Source organism: Gymnodraco acuticeps, unplaced genomic scaffold, assembly GCF_902827175.1.
Source record: "Gymnodraco acuticeps unplaced genomic scaffold, fGymAcu1.1, whole genome shotgun sequence".
Lineage (NCBI taxonomy): Eukaryota > Metazoa > Chordata > Actinopteri > Perciformes > Bathydraconidae > Gymnodraco > Gymnodraco acuticeps.
The window spans coordinates 2,233,348-2,249,176 of record NW_022990346.1 but is presented as its reverse complement, the minus strand read 5'-3'; the positions used below and the strand labels follow the sequence as shown (position 1 = coordinate 2,249,176).

The 15,829-nt window shown below is 40.8% G+C and overlaps 2 protein-coding genes across 2 annotated transcripts; both read left to right on the top strand.

The window, feature by feature from the left end:
* Nucleotides 1-550: 550 nt before the first annotated feature.
* On the top strand, nucleotides 551-4,955 carry LOC117551058 (RNA-binding protein 15-like). Its single transcript, XM_034223742.1, is given in 2 exon segments — nucleotides 551-1,423; nucleotides 1,425-4,955. Coding segments are annotated over 2 exon segments (2,484 nt in total). The 5' UTR covers nucleotides 551-694; the 3' UTR covers nucleotides 3,180-4,955.
* Nucleotides 4,956-9,029: 4,074 nt separating this feature from the next.
* On the top strand, nucleotides 9,030-15,176 carry LOC117551059 (pepsin A-like). The gene is made up of 9 exons (XM_034223743.1): nucleotides 9,030-9,085; nucleotides 10,087-10,237; nucleotides 10,587-10,704; nucleotides 10,936-11,054; nucleotides 12,564-12,760; nucleotides 12,879-12,995; nucleotides 13,113-13,257; nucleotides 13,350-13,448; nucleotides 14,458-15,176. The coding sequence occupies exons 1-9, from the start codon at nucleotides 9,030-9,032 to the stop codon at nucleotides 14,581-14,583; spliced, it is 1,128 nt and encodes a 375-aa protein (XP_034079634.1). The 3' UTR covers nucleotides 14,584-15,176.
* Nucleotides 15,177-15,829: the final 653 nt, after the last annotated feature.

Sequence of the window (15,829 nt, the reverse complement as noted above, 5' to 3'; positions counted from 1 at the left end):
CGGTGTCCTTACATCAAGGTCACCATGCAGACTGTACAAATGCTTTGCTATACTATTGTATACAATTCTAACTATGTTGTGTTGTGGTTATGAAAGCTAAATAAATGTATACTGTTTTTTTGTATAATTGAGAAGTTGAAAATATGTTTTGGTTTGTTTTGGAAATGTTCTCGAGGCTTTTTTTCAAAAGGGAGTTCCTCGTAGCATACAACATTAAGTATTTGGGCATATCTTGATGATCTTAAACTTGCAAGCTGATGTTACACAATAGGCTATAACAGATTTAGACCAATCAGAACAACATAGTATTTTGACACAAATGGGTTAGTATAATTTATTGAAGACTAATATTATATTTATGTGAAACACAGACTTCCGTGTTCTCCTCTTTTCGTGCTACTCTAGTCACAATAATTATCTTTCTGACATTTTCAGATCAGTTTATCGTGACCCCACAGCAGGGCCGCACCCTGAGCACATGACCGACAGCCCGCTCAGCCAATCACATTCCTCTAGTGACGTGTAAGGCGGGACTTCCTGTACAGTAGTGCAAGTAGTAGTCCAACATGGCGGTTGTGTCGCTCGCCTGAGTGTTGTGGAAAACCGCGTTAAAGTTAAGAGAGTTCAGCTCTAATTTAGTGGCTTAGAGTTAAACAGATTGTTGTGTGAAGACGGCAGACATCGGCTTTCGGAAATGAAGGGGAAAGAGCGGTCTCCGGTGAAGAAACGCTCCCGGGCGCCAGATGACTGCAGAGACCGAGGAGGAAGCAAGAAGCCCGCAGCCCTGTCGACGGCTGGCAGCAACAACGGCTCATCTCAAAGCGGAGCTTCATCCAGGAGGAGCTTACACGGTGAGAAAAGAGACATGAGGGATTCAGACGGACACAATCCATCCAGTCGGACCGGCAGCGGCTACGACTATGGAGTAGTTCCTGCGAACAAGCCGTATGGAGGCGCTGACATCGAGGCGGAAACATCCAGGTCCGGTTCACGCAGCGACCTGCGGCCTCCGTCTACCCCAGAAAATGAGTACAAGACTCTCAAAATAAGTGAACTGGGCAACCAGCTGAACGACGAGGAGATAGAAGACGGGCTGTTTCACGAGTTTAAGAGGTTTGGAGACGTGAGTGTTAAAATCAGTCGAGAAAACGAGAACCGAGTGGCATATGTAAACTTCAGGAGGCCGGATGACGCCAGGTCGGCTAAACACGCCCGCGGCAAGCTGGTGCTGTATGACCGGCCTCTGAAGATAGAGACAGTTTACACCAACAGACTCCGGAGCCGCTCCCCTGTTTCTAAAGACAATTTCCCTCCAGGACATAGACATCTCCACTCTCAGAGGCCCCTGTCCCCCACTGGCATGGGGTACAGAGACTACCGATTACAGCAGCTGGCTCTGGGCCGTCTCCCCCCCTCCTCCTCCTCCCCCTCCTCCTCCTCCACCTCACATAAGAGAGCTGGAAAGGGAGAGAGACTTTTCCGTATATGATGCCAGGAATAGACCCCCGTTCATCCCTGAATGTGCTGTTTTCCGTGAGGAGGACCTGATGACCCCTGAGGATGACCAGAGGGCCAACAGGACTTTGTTTCTGGGTAATCTGGACGTCAGTGTGACAGAGAGCGACCTGAGGAGGGCGTTTGACAGGTTCGGGGTGATCACAGAGGTGGACATAAAGCGGGCAGTGAGAGACCAGTGCAACACCTATGGGTTCATGAAGTTTGAGAATCTGGACATGGCTCACCGTGCCAAAGTAGCAATGTCAGGGAAAGTGGTGGGCCACAACCCAATAAAGATAGGCTATGGTAAACCCACACCCACGACCAGGCTTTGGGTGGGGGGCCTTGGACCCTGGGTTTCACTTGCTGCACTGGCCAAGGAGTTTGACCGCTTTGGCACCATCAGAACTATAGACTACAGGAAGGGGGAGGTGTGGGCTTACATCCAGTATGAAAGTTTGGATGCTGCTCAGGCTGCATGTACTCACATGAGAGGCTTCCCTCTCGGGGGTCCTGACAGGAGACTCAGGGTGGATTTCGCAGACACAGAGCACCGCTACCAGCAGCAGCAGTATATGCAGCTCCCCCTCCCACTGCCACACTATGACTTTGTTCCTGAGCCCTTTGCCCACCGCCTGTCAGACCCCGTGAGGGTGAGGGAGAGGTCTCCTCCACTTCCTGGTCGCTTCAGAGACAGGGACTTGTTCACCAGCGCTGAATGGCCGGGCATGGGTGTGCCCGACAGGATGCGGGGAGCGGGCTTTGACCCCATTGGTCGCATGGACAGGCGTCCCCATGAGCCCTGGTCAATAGAGCGTGAGCGGGAGCTACAAGGCAGAGATCTTAGCCGCAAACGCCGACTGGATCCGTCACCTGACAACAGTAACTTTGGTCTGCGCCGCCATGGCAAGTCATTAGAGCGCAGCCCCGGAGGAAACAGCCGGGACGGGGGGCGCGCCAGTGATCCTGAACGCCTGTCTCGCTCTGGCAGAACGTCCCCTGTCCGAGAACGCCAGAACACTGCCTTTGGAGACAAGAGAAGAAAAACCCTGAGCCCAGCAGCCCCGGGCTCCGAGAAGGACCGCAAACTCAAAGCCAGCGACACAGCGAGGAAGGAGGAACATCCTTCCTCCAAATCTGGTCAGCAGTCTAAGCCCCCAGCTGCAGGACAGAAGCTGAGTCAGGTCTGGCAGGGCGTCCTCCTGCTGAAGAACAGCAGCTTCCCCACATCCCTGCACCTGCTGGAGGGGGACATGGCGGTGGCGTCCAGCCTGCTGCTGCCGGGCTCTGCAGGGAGTGCAGCGTCCCAGCTGAAGATCAGCCAGCGCCTGCGCCTCGACCAGCCCAAACTGGATGAAGTGTCTCGCCGCATCAAGGCCGCCGGCTCCAGCGGATACGCCATCCTCATGGCCGTGCCCGGGAAGTCTGAGGAGGGAGCGACTCAGGACGCCAGCAGCGCGGAGAGACCCCTGAAGAACCTGGTGTCCTACCTGAAGCAGAAGGAGGCGGCCGGCATCATCAGCCTCCCTGTGGGGGGGGGGCGTGACAAGGACCACGCGGGAGTTCTTCACGCTTTCCCCCCATGTGAGTTCTCAAAGCAGTTCGTGGATGCCTCTGCTCTAGCCTTTGCCAAATCAGAGGACGATTACATGGTGATGGTCATTATCAGAGGAGCGTCCTGAAAACAAAATGTCTACATGTTCCTTTTCACGCTCATGAACTGTTCAATTGTGGGTTGTAAAAACAGGTAGAAATAATAATGAAAGAAGAGGAAATGATAGGGATCAGTTTACTTGTTGAAGTTTTATGAAAGTCAAAGTCACATGGTATTGAATACATTTTGATAAATGTGATGATTACTCCGGTGACACACTGCTTTCTGCTATTTAGTTTTCAGATGTGTTTGACTTGAAAGGTACTTTGCTTCAAGTCATTCAGAGCAAGCTACAGTGCAGTGAATCAATACTATGTGTTGCCTTATATCATTTAAAGAGAAACACACGTCCTTTATATTCTTTCACACAATGCCTGCCTATAACAAAAGATAATTTAAGATTCAAAACAAAGAATAGTGCTTTCCTTTGATGTGTACTCGGCATAGATTTAGCCAGTGTCAACATGTTTGTAGTGCTCTAATGTTTGTACAGCCAGTCTATGAAAGGATGAACTCAAAGTCATGTACAGAAGATCTAAAATATATATCTACTTGCTCTAAAGCTTACTGATTCATAGGCAGATTCCAGATGTGCATCTGTATTTTCTTTCTGACAAAGTAAACATTTGATTCACATTTTCATTTATAACAGCTTTTCTATTTCTGTCACATTTGGCCCCTCCTGCTTTAAGCTTCCAACAATGGTGTTAAACATTTAAGGATTCAAGTATAATAGATCACATTAAACTTCAGTTGTCCTTTGAAGCCACATCTGGAGGTGAATGTGTCATTACAAGGTTTAGGTTCATGCTTATGTTTTGTAAGTATGTAGTGGTGGACACCTTTACATCATAGTGTAGCTAAACAGTTCAAATGCAAAGTACTGGCTTCATAAAGCGAGTTCAAATGATGTTAGCTCTGTCTTTATTTCTGACCTCAAGGTTTTTGAACTGTTTTTATGTTAATATTTAGAGCTGAAACTAATTATTTTAAGTTTTTATTCATTTACTGGTTTGTTTTATGATTAATTCAACAATTATTCGGTCAATAAAACATCAGAAGAGTGGGGGAAAGAATCCATATAATCACAGTGACGATCTTCAGGTAGCTTTGATGTTCCTTTGAACAGTCAAATATATCATAATGTAGTTTAAATACAATTAACTGATCATTTCAGCTCTAAATATTATTATGGTGGAGTCTCCACACCCCCCATGTGGCCAGCTGTGCACAGCTATGTGTTGTACATGGGTTCTTTGAGTGGCAGATTAGACAGGGTTGTGTTTGTGTCCACCCTTTTTATATTGTACTGTAATTGCCACCCTTTAATTTGGGTAAACAGTCATTGGTTAATACATTTGTCACTTTTTTATTATCCACTAATTACATATACTACCCCAGCAAAGCATGTACTGTTTAAAAAAGATTAATGTAACCTATAAATGAAGCGCTCTATGTATGCCCTTCACATTTCGAATGACTGATCAGGAGTCTAAAAGTATAAATCATTGCTCCGCTATCAAAGGACTTCTGAATGAATGAGGCTGATCTCACGGCCTTCCACGCCTTCCTCTGAAAGGACTTTGAATGATTGTTTTTTATGCATTGATATAAATACTGTTTCAAAAGGAGAAAAGAAATGATTTGTGCTGTATACTCAGGATATCTGGAGAGAGAAATGGAGAACATCAGTGCTCATGGGCCTAAGAAGTATACCTAACTGTCACAGTGCGACATGCACTCGATAGATTTTGTCTCAATAAATTTGCTCTTACGTGGGAAACACGAGTGCCTCGGAAGACAACTTTTGTGACCTTTTCTGTTCTTGGAATTGTCTTTCAAACTCTGAAGGCTTTATCACTTTGACAGCAGGAGCCTTCCCTGCAGAAAGGAGAGGAAGTGTGAGAATCAATGGGAGGTTCTGTGTTTCATTTGGTTGATCATCATTTGTGAGGAGCGTGATTCAAATTGAAATTTGCCCAAACTAGAATACTTTTGGCAGTCCCTCAGCAAAGGCAAATTTAGAGTCACTGTGTCCCGAGGTGTGGCTGAGAATCATCTGTCCACGTTTTGCCAGAATCAGCTGGTGGTGCGTCTGCCGGCCCCCCCCCCCCAGAGGAAGCACCGCGGCCCCCGGCCTTCTCTCTCACCTGGCTCCAGCATCCAGAGGGTTGTTTCGCCGCCTGCAGCCGCTCGAGAGAGGAGCAGAGTTCATTTGTGTAGTTGCTTGTTGTTCTTGCATTGGAGTTTTGAAGAAGATCTCTGTGCTAGGGCCAGACTTCAAAATGTGTCTCATCCCGAGTCGGAGGAAAGGTCGAGACAGTGACGCAGCATCCGCTTTATTGGCCTTTTAAAATGGAGAGGAAACACGACAGAAGAGAACAGATTGCCTGTGCAGGGAATCTTTAGATGAGATATTGATGTGATTTACACACTCTTTTAACTGCATATGAAAGTGAAGAGTATCCTGCTGTCATTGAGTCAGGATGTTTATCATCAAGACGGTGCTGTTGCTGCTCATCGCTGCTTCATCGCCAACAAAGACGACGAGTGACAAGTGTCCACACCCCGCCACCGCAGAGTCATGGTTTCCTGGAGGGTTCGAGTCTCCCTCTCCTCTGGCGGCTCCTAATCCACAGGTAAAGTATCAAGATGTCCCAAACCACTGAACCAGGTACGTATTCAATGTGTAAGACGACTGCAACACACACTACCCTATTTAATAGCTATAACCAAAAACATACAGAAAATGATTTACCTGAACTGATGCTGTCCATCCCATGTGAAAAACAAACAAAAAACATTTTTACTTTCACATTTGTCAGGTGTTATTTTATAGTTTTTAGCAAATATCCCGTCAGTCAGGTCTACTTACTTATTTCCTGATTATTCTGACACTTTTAGATTAGTCAAATTACAAATAATGTTAGTGTTGGTAAATAAACGCACCAGCAAAAGTCACGATTTATAAATGCTGATGGGAAATGATAGCAAAATATAATTTCAAGAAAGTCACATGCCAGCAAAAAAGCCAGTTGTTTGAGGTGATAAGTCCCAACTAAACAAGCATGTAACGCTCCTTTTGACATGATTTGACAACTTGAGCTCTGGACTTTGATAAAACGAGGTGGGTTAGGTCAGAGGTTAAATTACAGACTTTTTGGTAATATGTATGTTTGCTAAACAAAAATGGTAGTTTCTGTAGTTAACTGAGTTTCACACGGAGTCATGTTATCCCATTGAATCACTACAAGAAAGCTCCTGTAAAGCAACATGTAGGTAAATGTTACATACCAAACATTAGGAACCTGCCATTAGTCAACCAGGAAGACGTATAACATGATTCATGGAATATTTCTTAAAAGATCTGTTTTTACTTTATCCTACCCATGTGCCTTTCTTTGGATTGATATCTTAGCTAGTTTATTTAAATTTATTAATACATACTATTGGAGATTTCTCAACAGAAGCTTTAGTGATCGATAATCCTAACTGAGTCATCACTGGTTACGATGTTCAACAGGCGGTGGCTTAATCTGACATTATAAAAGCAGTATTAGTCATCCTGCAGTGCGCTGTCAGTAGTGGTGGGTCAGATATGTAAATAATCGCTATAAGTGTAATTATTTATATTAGATATGTTAGGATGGTAACATAACCTTTTGAGTAATCTGAGGAAATGTTCTTTGGCTTTTGGAAACACTGGCCTACATGATTTTTTTTTTTTTTAACATTTTCTGACATTTGAGAGACCGAACCACAACCATCTCATAATCGGAAAAAAAAATCAACAGATAATAAGCGAAAATGATCAGTCCTAGTTTTCTGTATTTTAGATAAGAAACCTGCATGTGACAGGAAGCTGTCAATACAGTAAAAGAGTTTAAAACAAACCTAAATGTATTTTCTTTTTACTCTATATGAATTATAATTCAGTTTTAGAGTCAAAATTATAAACAAATCAAACATATTTTGTTATCCTGTAAAAAGTGTGTTCCAATAAAAAAATGTACTGTCCGATTAACTTCTAAATATGAGGCCAACCCAGAGATGATTGTTATTGTTGACAGTATGCTGTGTTCTTTACAGATTTGTTTTGAATGTGCCTGTCATAACTAGAGAGTATTGCAGGTTGTCCACGCCTGGAGAAAAGACGACTTATTTTCATCCCTTTGAATTAACTCCGCTGTTATGAATCTGAAGTCACGAGGATTTCATCAGACCACAGAAGCCATGCCTTGGTGAGTATATTTAACATTTGTTTCAAAATGTGGTCTTTTCTTATTCATTAATTGTTAGTATTCTATATGAATAATCTACATTGCATTTGTTTGTGCTTAAATAAAAGCAGCTCTTGTTCTAAACCTATTCTGATGTTGTGTTTTATTTATTGAGTGTGAGTGGTCTGATCTGGTCTTTAGACTGCTGCTCCTCTAGAGGGCAGGGTGAGATGTTGGCATGTTAAACTCCCTGAACTCACAGAGGGAGAAACAATACACTATCAGTGTTTTTTTAAAATAAATAATACGATAAGCTTATCCAGTTGATTTACGCTTGACAGGTGATAATTGTATTATGGGTAATGTCAATAACGTTTGCATTTACTCTTTATCTTGTAAAAGCCATTAATACTTAGAACACCCCTTAATGTGACAGGGCATTATTTTATGAAACAAAGGGACCTTTTTAAAGTAGTCAATTCTACTTTACATTTCTTTCTAAAGGTACACACAATAGATGAGAACAGTCAACAGAAAGTCATTCAGAGGAGTCTGGGAAAGGTCAAACCTCACCGCTCTCTCACCTCTTATAATCTTACTGCTGGGAGAATGTGCTGAAATACACCTGAACATTTATTTTAGTTGTCCATATCTTATTGTTTGCTAAAGTGAACGTGATGTTGTCCGTGGCAACTTCAGATTGTGACACAGAGAAGACCTTTTCTGTTTAATAGGTTATATAATTTCCCTAAAACTCAGAACTGGACTTCACATAATTCCTTAAAATGTCATTTGATCTGTGTTTTATCACACAGGCTGACACAAGATGACCAAATCAGATAAGATAAGATGTACTTTATTGATCCCAAATTGGTATTTTTTTGCGTTGCAGAAGCATGAAAAACAAAACAAGTTATCGCTCATGAGTAGAAATAAACAATTCTGAAATGTAAACATCTCAAAATAGAAATAAAACAGCATTAAAATATACAGTAGACCGTGAAGATAGAACGTCTATAAACTCTGACAATAAAACAATTTTAAGTTAACACAATATAAAGTAGGATCTTATTTACATTAATTGTATAGGGAATGGAATATTAAATAAAATATAAAGCTATGGGTCTTTGTTAATCAGTGAGGATTACACAATATACAGGTTTTCATCTTTAACTTTTTCAATGTAATTCTTTTACAATTACAAAACATGTCATATCATTTACTATTTGTATATTCATTTGAAATGTTTTATGGTTTGAGGCCCGATACATTGTTTTCACCATTGAGTTCATTTTGATTAATTATTAACAGAAACAGACAATTGAAAGGGTGGAACTCATTGTACAGCGATTTGTATTCAAACACATATCAAAACAGTTCTGTGTTGATTTTGAATGCTGATTTCTAAAGTTAACTTTGAATAAAGAACTGAGGAAGATAAATGATGTATTTTTCCTGGCAATAGATTATAGTGCATTACGGAAAACACATTCATTTCCCATTCATTCCTTTATCTGAATTTATGCATTTGACGCTCTGTAAAGTGGTTTCTTATCAGTTCACCTGTTTGAAGTGTTACTGTAACAAGGAGGAGTTAACACTAGTTTTGACCTCTATATAAAGACCTGGGAGATCTACATCGGGAACATTTAGAAATAATGAAGTCTGCATTTGTGTTCCTGGCCTTCTTGGCTGTCTCGCAGGGAATTCTCAGGTAAGATAAACAACACACACCAACTTATTGTAAAAGAAAATATATTTTTTGACAGTTTTTGCCTAAATTTTGTTTTAATTTTTTTAAATATTTGAAATGTTTTTTAAAAATAATTAAATCAGGTTAAGCTTTGCATTTTGAGACTTTCATTTTTTATTTATTTTCTAGAACACAGTGCATCATCTTGATCCTGATTTTATTCTAATAGTAGATTATTTTTGTCCTTTTGAAGTCAAATATAAACATATAAATATGTTCTTCAAAAAGGTTGAAGAGTTTCAGATGTTTTTAATAAAATCGGTTTTACCAAGATTATTTTTGATAAAGTGCAAGCAAAACTTGTCGGCATCAACCACTGAAATATTATTAAATGTGTAATATTTACTGGTTTAGTAACTGAATTAGTAACGTATGCACCTGCATGCAGTGGGAAAAAAGTAAAAGCAGCAGTGCCACATTGTAGAAATACTATGTTTTAAGCAAAATAAAACACAAAAAAAGGCAAAGAGCTAAATTTGCTAAAATGTCATAAAGAAAAAAATGAAATCACTGAAGAAAATGGAGAAGTATAGAGTTTGCTTCCTTGAATTTAATCAAAAACATGCAATGCAGTAAATTGTACAATAGTTACCTCAGATATGCATTGCTGTGGAAGAAGCATTAAATGTAAACTCATGTCAAGTACAAGAACCTCAGATTGTACACAATTCAATGTTTTAGAGACCACTGCCTGCACTAACAGCTGTCTTTGTTGTGTGAATGTGGAGCAAACTGTAAAGTGCTCTTGATAATATGGTCATTTAAATCCAACTGTTAATAACCAGCCTCCTCTGAGACAAGCTCTTGACCTTCTCAAAAACACGGTCGTTTATTTTCCTCTTCTCCTTCCCTAAATCACTCCAAGATCGAAACTCCTTTTTAGGATAAGTTATGAGGTCTGACCTATCCTCGCAACGTGCTGGTGAGTGTGTTTCCAGATAACTGTTAATCTTCCTGCTCAGGATTCCCCTGAAGAGAGGGAAGTCTGCCCGGCAACAGCTGGACGAGAGAGGCCTGTTCCAGGAGTACAGGAAGAAGTTTCCATACAACCCGACAGCTAAGTTTCTTCCAAGGGTCGAGCAGACTGTGGTGCAATTGACCTTTGACCCTGATGTAAGTAACATGTTTTATTCTGGTGTACATAGACTTAATTTGACATCTTACTCTATTTTACATGTATGTAGTTTACTCATTTCACTTGCACCATTGTGTCCTTGCACCATTCTCTTGCACAATTGTATTTCTTTTTGTCTTTGCACTATTCTTTTTCAATGTTTTTACGCTCAAGTATGTTATATGTTGCACTTTAGAAGGAGCCTGTGAATGACTTTTCTGTAGATACTGTATGGGGCATATGACAATAACGCCTTTGTCTACAGTATGACTCTTGAATCTTGTAACACTTGCATACACTGCCCTGTGCAGTCATGAAACTGACTTAATGATCTCATTTTGGGAAAAGACTACATACTATGGAGAGATTGGCATCGGGACCCCTCCTCAGGTCTTTAAAGTCCTCTTTGACACCGGCTCCTCCGACTTATGGGTTCCCTCCACAAGCTGCAACAGCTCCGCCTGTGGTGAGTGTGAAGAGTGTGGCAGCTTCATTTAACAAAGTGAGGATCCTGGATGTCAAACAGCCATCCAAAGATTGGCAGTGTGATTTATTGATAAGAAAAGTGTTGTTAGTTGCATCCTTAGTTCTTGCTGTAATTCTGAATTGACAGTAAATCTGATCTCTAAAGTCTTTCATGCCTTTGTGTATGATGAAGCAACACTTTATTTGTTTCTCTTTGCCTCTCTGTTGTTAGGCAATCATGTAATGTTCAGCAGCTCGGCATCCTCCACTTTTGAGGCCGGCTCAAATACTTTCCGCATATCGTACATCAGCGGATATGCATCAGGAACCACAGGATATGATATCGTAAAGGTGAGGAGTTAACATTCACACTGCATCCTTTACCAACTGTTGACAAGTGGTAGAAAGTAATAAGTACTACATTTCAGAGGGAAATACCGTACTCTAGTTGAAAGCTAAAATTACTAGTTACTTTCCAGATTCATCATTTACAAAATTATGTTTAAACCTGTGATTTCCAAAATGTTTAGCTTAAGCCCAGGGAACCGCTGGAGATAACCCAACTATAAGTAGAATAATCATGAACACTCAGTACTAACCAATAACCATGTAATGTTACTTATGCCTCGGATGTGATATTGATATTAGGGCCGGGACTTTAACGCGTTAATTAAGATTAATTAATTACACAAAAATTAACGCGTTAAAAAAATTAACGCATTTTAATCGCACTTATTTTTGCACCGCGGAACGTTTCTCACTGGATGAGTTTCAGGCGTACCGATTATACTGGAGCACCAACTAACGTTCATGACTTCAGACAACAACAAACCACAGTGAACAACAGTGGGAAATGTTGTTTTAAAAAAACGGACGGATGGAAGCGTTGATAAGAGCACGGTTGTGTGCAAATTATGCAAAAAGGAATTCGCATATCACCGCAGCACATCAAGCCTCAAGTATCACCTCAATGCAAAACATATAGCAGCTAGCGTGGACGTTAGCCTCTTTTATCGCGTTCACACCAAAAAGAGCCGGTACTAAAATTAGTTCATGAGAACCTTTTTACCCCCACGAAAGTCCCTGCTAGAGAGCAGAGAGCTGCTAGAGAGCAGGGACTTTCGTACGGCTCTCTTGTGAGAAAAGAGCTATATTTCTGATTGCAAACCACGCCCCGTAAAACTCCCAAAAAGTTTTGTGAAGCCGCCATTTTATTATCCTCGCATTAGCATTATTAGCATTAGCCCAGCGCAGAAACGCAGAGAGACTAACTTATGGCAACACAAAATAAAACATGGGAGCGGTGGAGATGAGGAGGTGTCGGCGTTCTGGCGATTTACTCGGAAGGCTGCTGGGACTCCCAGCAGCTTCTACTGAAGCCAGTCCCCAACTCCGGGGACTTCCGGCCGGGGACTTTGGGCGGCAGTATACGCCGTGAAGTGGTTTGCGGCCTGCCAGTAAACCCAAAGCAGAAGAAGAAGAAGTGACGTCAGCGGCTTCATTTGCGTAATCCACCCCCAGGTTCAAAGAGTTCTCATGAACTAAATTCTCATGAACCTTTGTGGGAAAAGTACTGCGGTGTGAATGCGCCTAATGGTATACTAAAATCCATGTGAAAAAAAATTGCTTCTCACTGTTCTTAGGTCAAATATGTATATGCGATTAAAAATGCGATTAATTTCGATTAATTAATTACAAAGCCTCTAATTAGATTAATTTTTTTAATCGAGTCCCGGCCCTAATTGATATATAATTCACATTGCAACCTGTACTTCAACTTTTACGTTAATATACAGGTACTTCGGTTATAATCCTAATTCAGTTTCCTATAACATTTGACTATTTGCACTTCCTAATCAGGTAGGCGACCTCTACGTGGAGCACCAGATCGTTGGCCTCGCTGACGAAGAGGCGAATTTCCTTTACTATGTTCCCTGGGATGGGATTCTTGGTCTGGCCTTCCCTGGCTTGTCACAAGAGGGAGGCACACCTATTTTTTACAACATGTGGAACCAGGGCAAAATCCCCCAGAATATGTTCTCCATGTACCTGAGCAGGTGAGGCGTGTTTGAGACCCACAGAGGAATAATGCTGTAAAACAACTTACATGTGAAAGAGGATGCTTTATGACTGGTGCAGTGCTAATTTTTTTCTTTCAAATCTCTGTTCCTCCAGTTCTCTAGAGGGCAGTATGCTTTTTCTGGGAGGAACAGATCACAGCTATTACTCTGGAAGCCTAAACTGGATCCCCCTGTACGGAGCCACTAACTTTTGGAACATCCAGATACAAAGGTAGTTTCCTTTTCAAGTTGAAATGTCCATGCTGTGTTTTAAACATATAGCCACTTCACAGTTGACATCATTCAGAGGTCTTCTTCTTTTTTTAATGACACTTCCTTTGTGTTGCAGCATCACCATCAATGGGAACACTGTGGCCTGCTCTGGAGGTTGTGAAGCAGTAGTGGACTCTGGGACTTCTTACATCATCGGCCCAAGCAAAGACATTAACAACATCAACGGCTGGCTGGGAGCCTCCACAGATCAGTTTGGTGAAGTGAGTGTTGTAATCATTTTGCATTATATGAAATATGTTAAGTGAATGGCTTTGGGTTTTAAAAGGTAACATTTTGTTAATCTGTCTCTTAGGCTTCTGTGAGCTGCAGGAACACGAATAGCTTGCCAGAAATTATGTTCAACATAAACGGCTACAACTTTGCTCTTCCTCCATCAGCCTACGTAATACAGGTTTGTGTTTTGAGTACTATATTACTTCTTTGTAATGCAAACATCAACATTTATAGTTAAAGGTTATGGCTTTATGAAAGTTAATAACTCATAATATAAGCCACTGTTAGGAGAAATGTTTGCTTTATAGAGGTTAATAATTCATTTATAATATGGACAACTTTTTGGTTGCCAGGTTTACAGAAAATGATTTAATCTAATGCATATCCACTCCATTATAACTTCATGTGTCTTTTTAGCTCTTTGGATTCATCTGAACCCCCACATGAGAAATTCTAACCATTATGTTTTTAAAAAGAGCTCCAGGGCATCTGAATCAATATCTATATAACATAAGTTTATACTTGCAGCTACATCCTTGTAGGCAATCCATAACTCTTTACCATCAGCATGAAGGATAAATAGATTATGGTTCTGGATGTTGTTGTTTCCAGAAGTAAGTGGTTGAGGGAAGGGTTTCTTATTCATGTGTTACAGACTGAGCTCAAAGACAAAGCCTGTTTAACGTCAGCCAAAGGGATTTCTCACAGCCTGCTGTGTAACAGAGGGGAGTCACATAAAGACACATTAAACATGCAAACACATTGGTTAGGAATATATATTTATACACAGGCAATAGCTGACCCACAAGAAACACATATATATATATGTGTTGTTTTTGTATACATTCAGTTGCCAATGTCCTAGTTACAGCTAGCTAAAGTAATGCAGTCTAATACAACTTCTTGAATTAAGTTTTGTATTGCATTTCACTAACAGTTTTTTTAATTTAAATTTAGTGTAACCATTTGCATCAATGAGGGTAGGCTAAATGACAATAACACCTTTCTGTACAATGTTCTAACTATAAAGTACATGCCGTAAAATGCATTGGTTGCAACATATAAACCTTTTATGTATACAATACTAGTTAGTTGTACAATTTAAGTATTTAGACAGATTTACGTTTGTTCCAGTATTTATACTTGAGGTGATGAAGATGATGTTGAATCATGTCCTCTTTCCTCAGTCTTCGTCCGGCTGCAGCACAGGGTTTGGAGCCGGCCCCTGGATCCTGGGAGAGGTGTTCATGCGGCAGTACTACACCGCCTTCGACATCGGAAACAACAGGGTGGGCTTTGCTCAGTCTGTGTGAAAACACTGGGCCTCTTTGAAATGATAGTAGCTGTTTGTTAGAGGCTTCAGACAACTGCTGATATTTAGAAAGTAATTGATTTTATGTTTATAATCACAATTCACTATTCTGCAAATGAACAAATTATATACTTATGCTCAAGTAGAAGATAAGATAAGAGATAAGATAGTACTTTATTGATCCCAATTTTTGGAAATATTCTGTTACAAGTACAAACTTCTGAATTTGTGTTCGGTTCTGCACACTGTCGTATAGGATATTATATATTATAACAAGTTATAATGATTGATGTATGAATATGTTCATTATTGTTGCAGCTGGTAAAGGAGAAGCATATTTCACTTTATTTACTATACATTTACCAAGTAGCTTGCAAAGTCGTGTATTAACCTATGATAATATATCATATTATATTTAGTACTATTAATCTGAATTGTCAGAATGACTAAGGCTATCAAATAAATGTAATGCAGTAAAGTAAGAACAGCACTTGAGTAAATGTAGTTAGGCTACTGTCCACCACCACAAACTATAGTGTAAAAGCAGTCATATTTGTGAATGACACTAATAAACATAACCTTTCAGATCTTAAAGTCAGCATGTCTTTATTGTAGAGGAGGGTTCAAATTCCTGCAATATTCTGCAAAGGCTGGAACAGTCAACCCAAATGCTTCGTGGCCACTAGATGGCAGAGGACTCAGAGAGGACAGTCACTTCCTCATTCATGTGATTTATGTGATCCATGTGATCCTCCTGGGAGGGGCCTGCGGAGAGGGTGACTCATCTTACTTAGAATGCATTCTCCCTAACACAGAACCCACTGCCAGTCATTCATTGTCAACAGGCGCCGGCTTACATTCATGCCATCTGTGATATTCAGTGATCTCAGATTTTCTTTAGGCTGCTGTATTTGTTCTAATTATAGTCTGTGATTTAGCTGTTTTTCCATTTTAAGATATGCATCCACACACAGATCGTTAACCCTGTCATACCTCCTACAGTAACTCTTTTATCAGGCAATCCTCTTTAATATTCAATAATGAAATACTTTTAAAGTCTGATTTCAATGCTGCATTGCTGCTTTGCATTATTCAAATTGTTTTAACCTAGTTTCACACACCTGGCTGGTGTTGCATGTATTTCTGGGTAACATGGTAAGATGAGACAGCAGCTACTGAAAGAGGCAGTATGGACATCCTTTAGACCTCGTCAATCATTCATCCTGCAGAGAGGCTGCAGGGCGGCA

What these genes read in the sequence shown, in the direction of transcription:
- LOC117551059 (XM_034223743.1), top strand. Translation starts at nt 9,030, where the DNA reads ATGAAGTCTGCATTTGTGTTCCTGGCCTTCTTGGCTGTCTCGCAGGGA. An exon ending in CTGCAACAGCTCCGCCTGTG is followed by an intron (nt 10,705 to 10,935) that starts GTGAGTGTGAAG and finishes CTCTGTTGTTAG; the next exon opens with GCAATCATGTAATGTTCAGC. An exon ending in CCACAGATCAGTTTGGTGAA is followed by an intron (nt 13,258 to 13,349) that starts GTGAGTGTTGTA and finishes TCTGTCTCTTAG; the next exon opens with GCTTCTGTGAGCTGCAGGAA.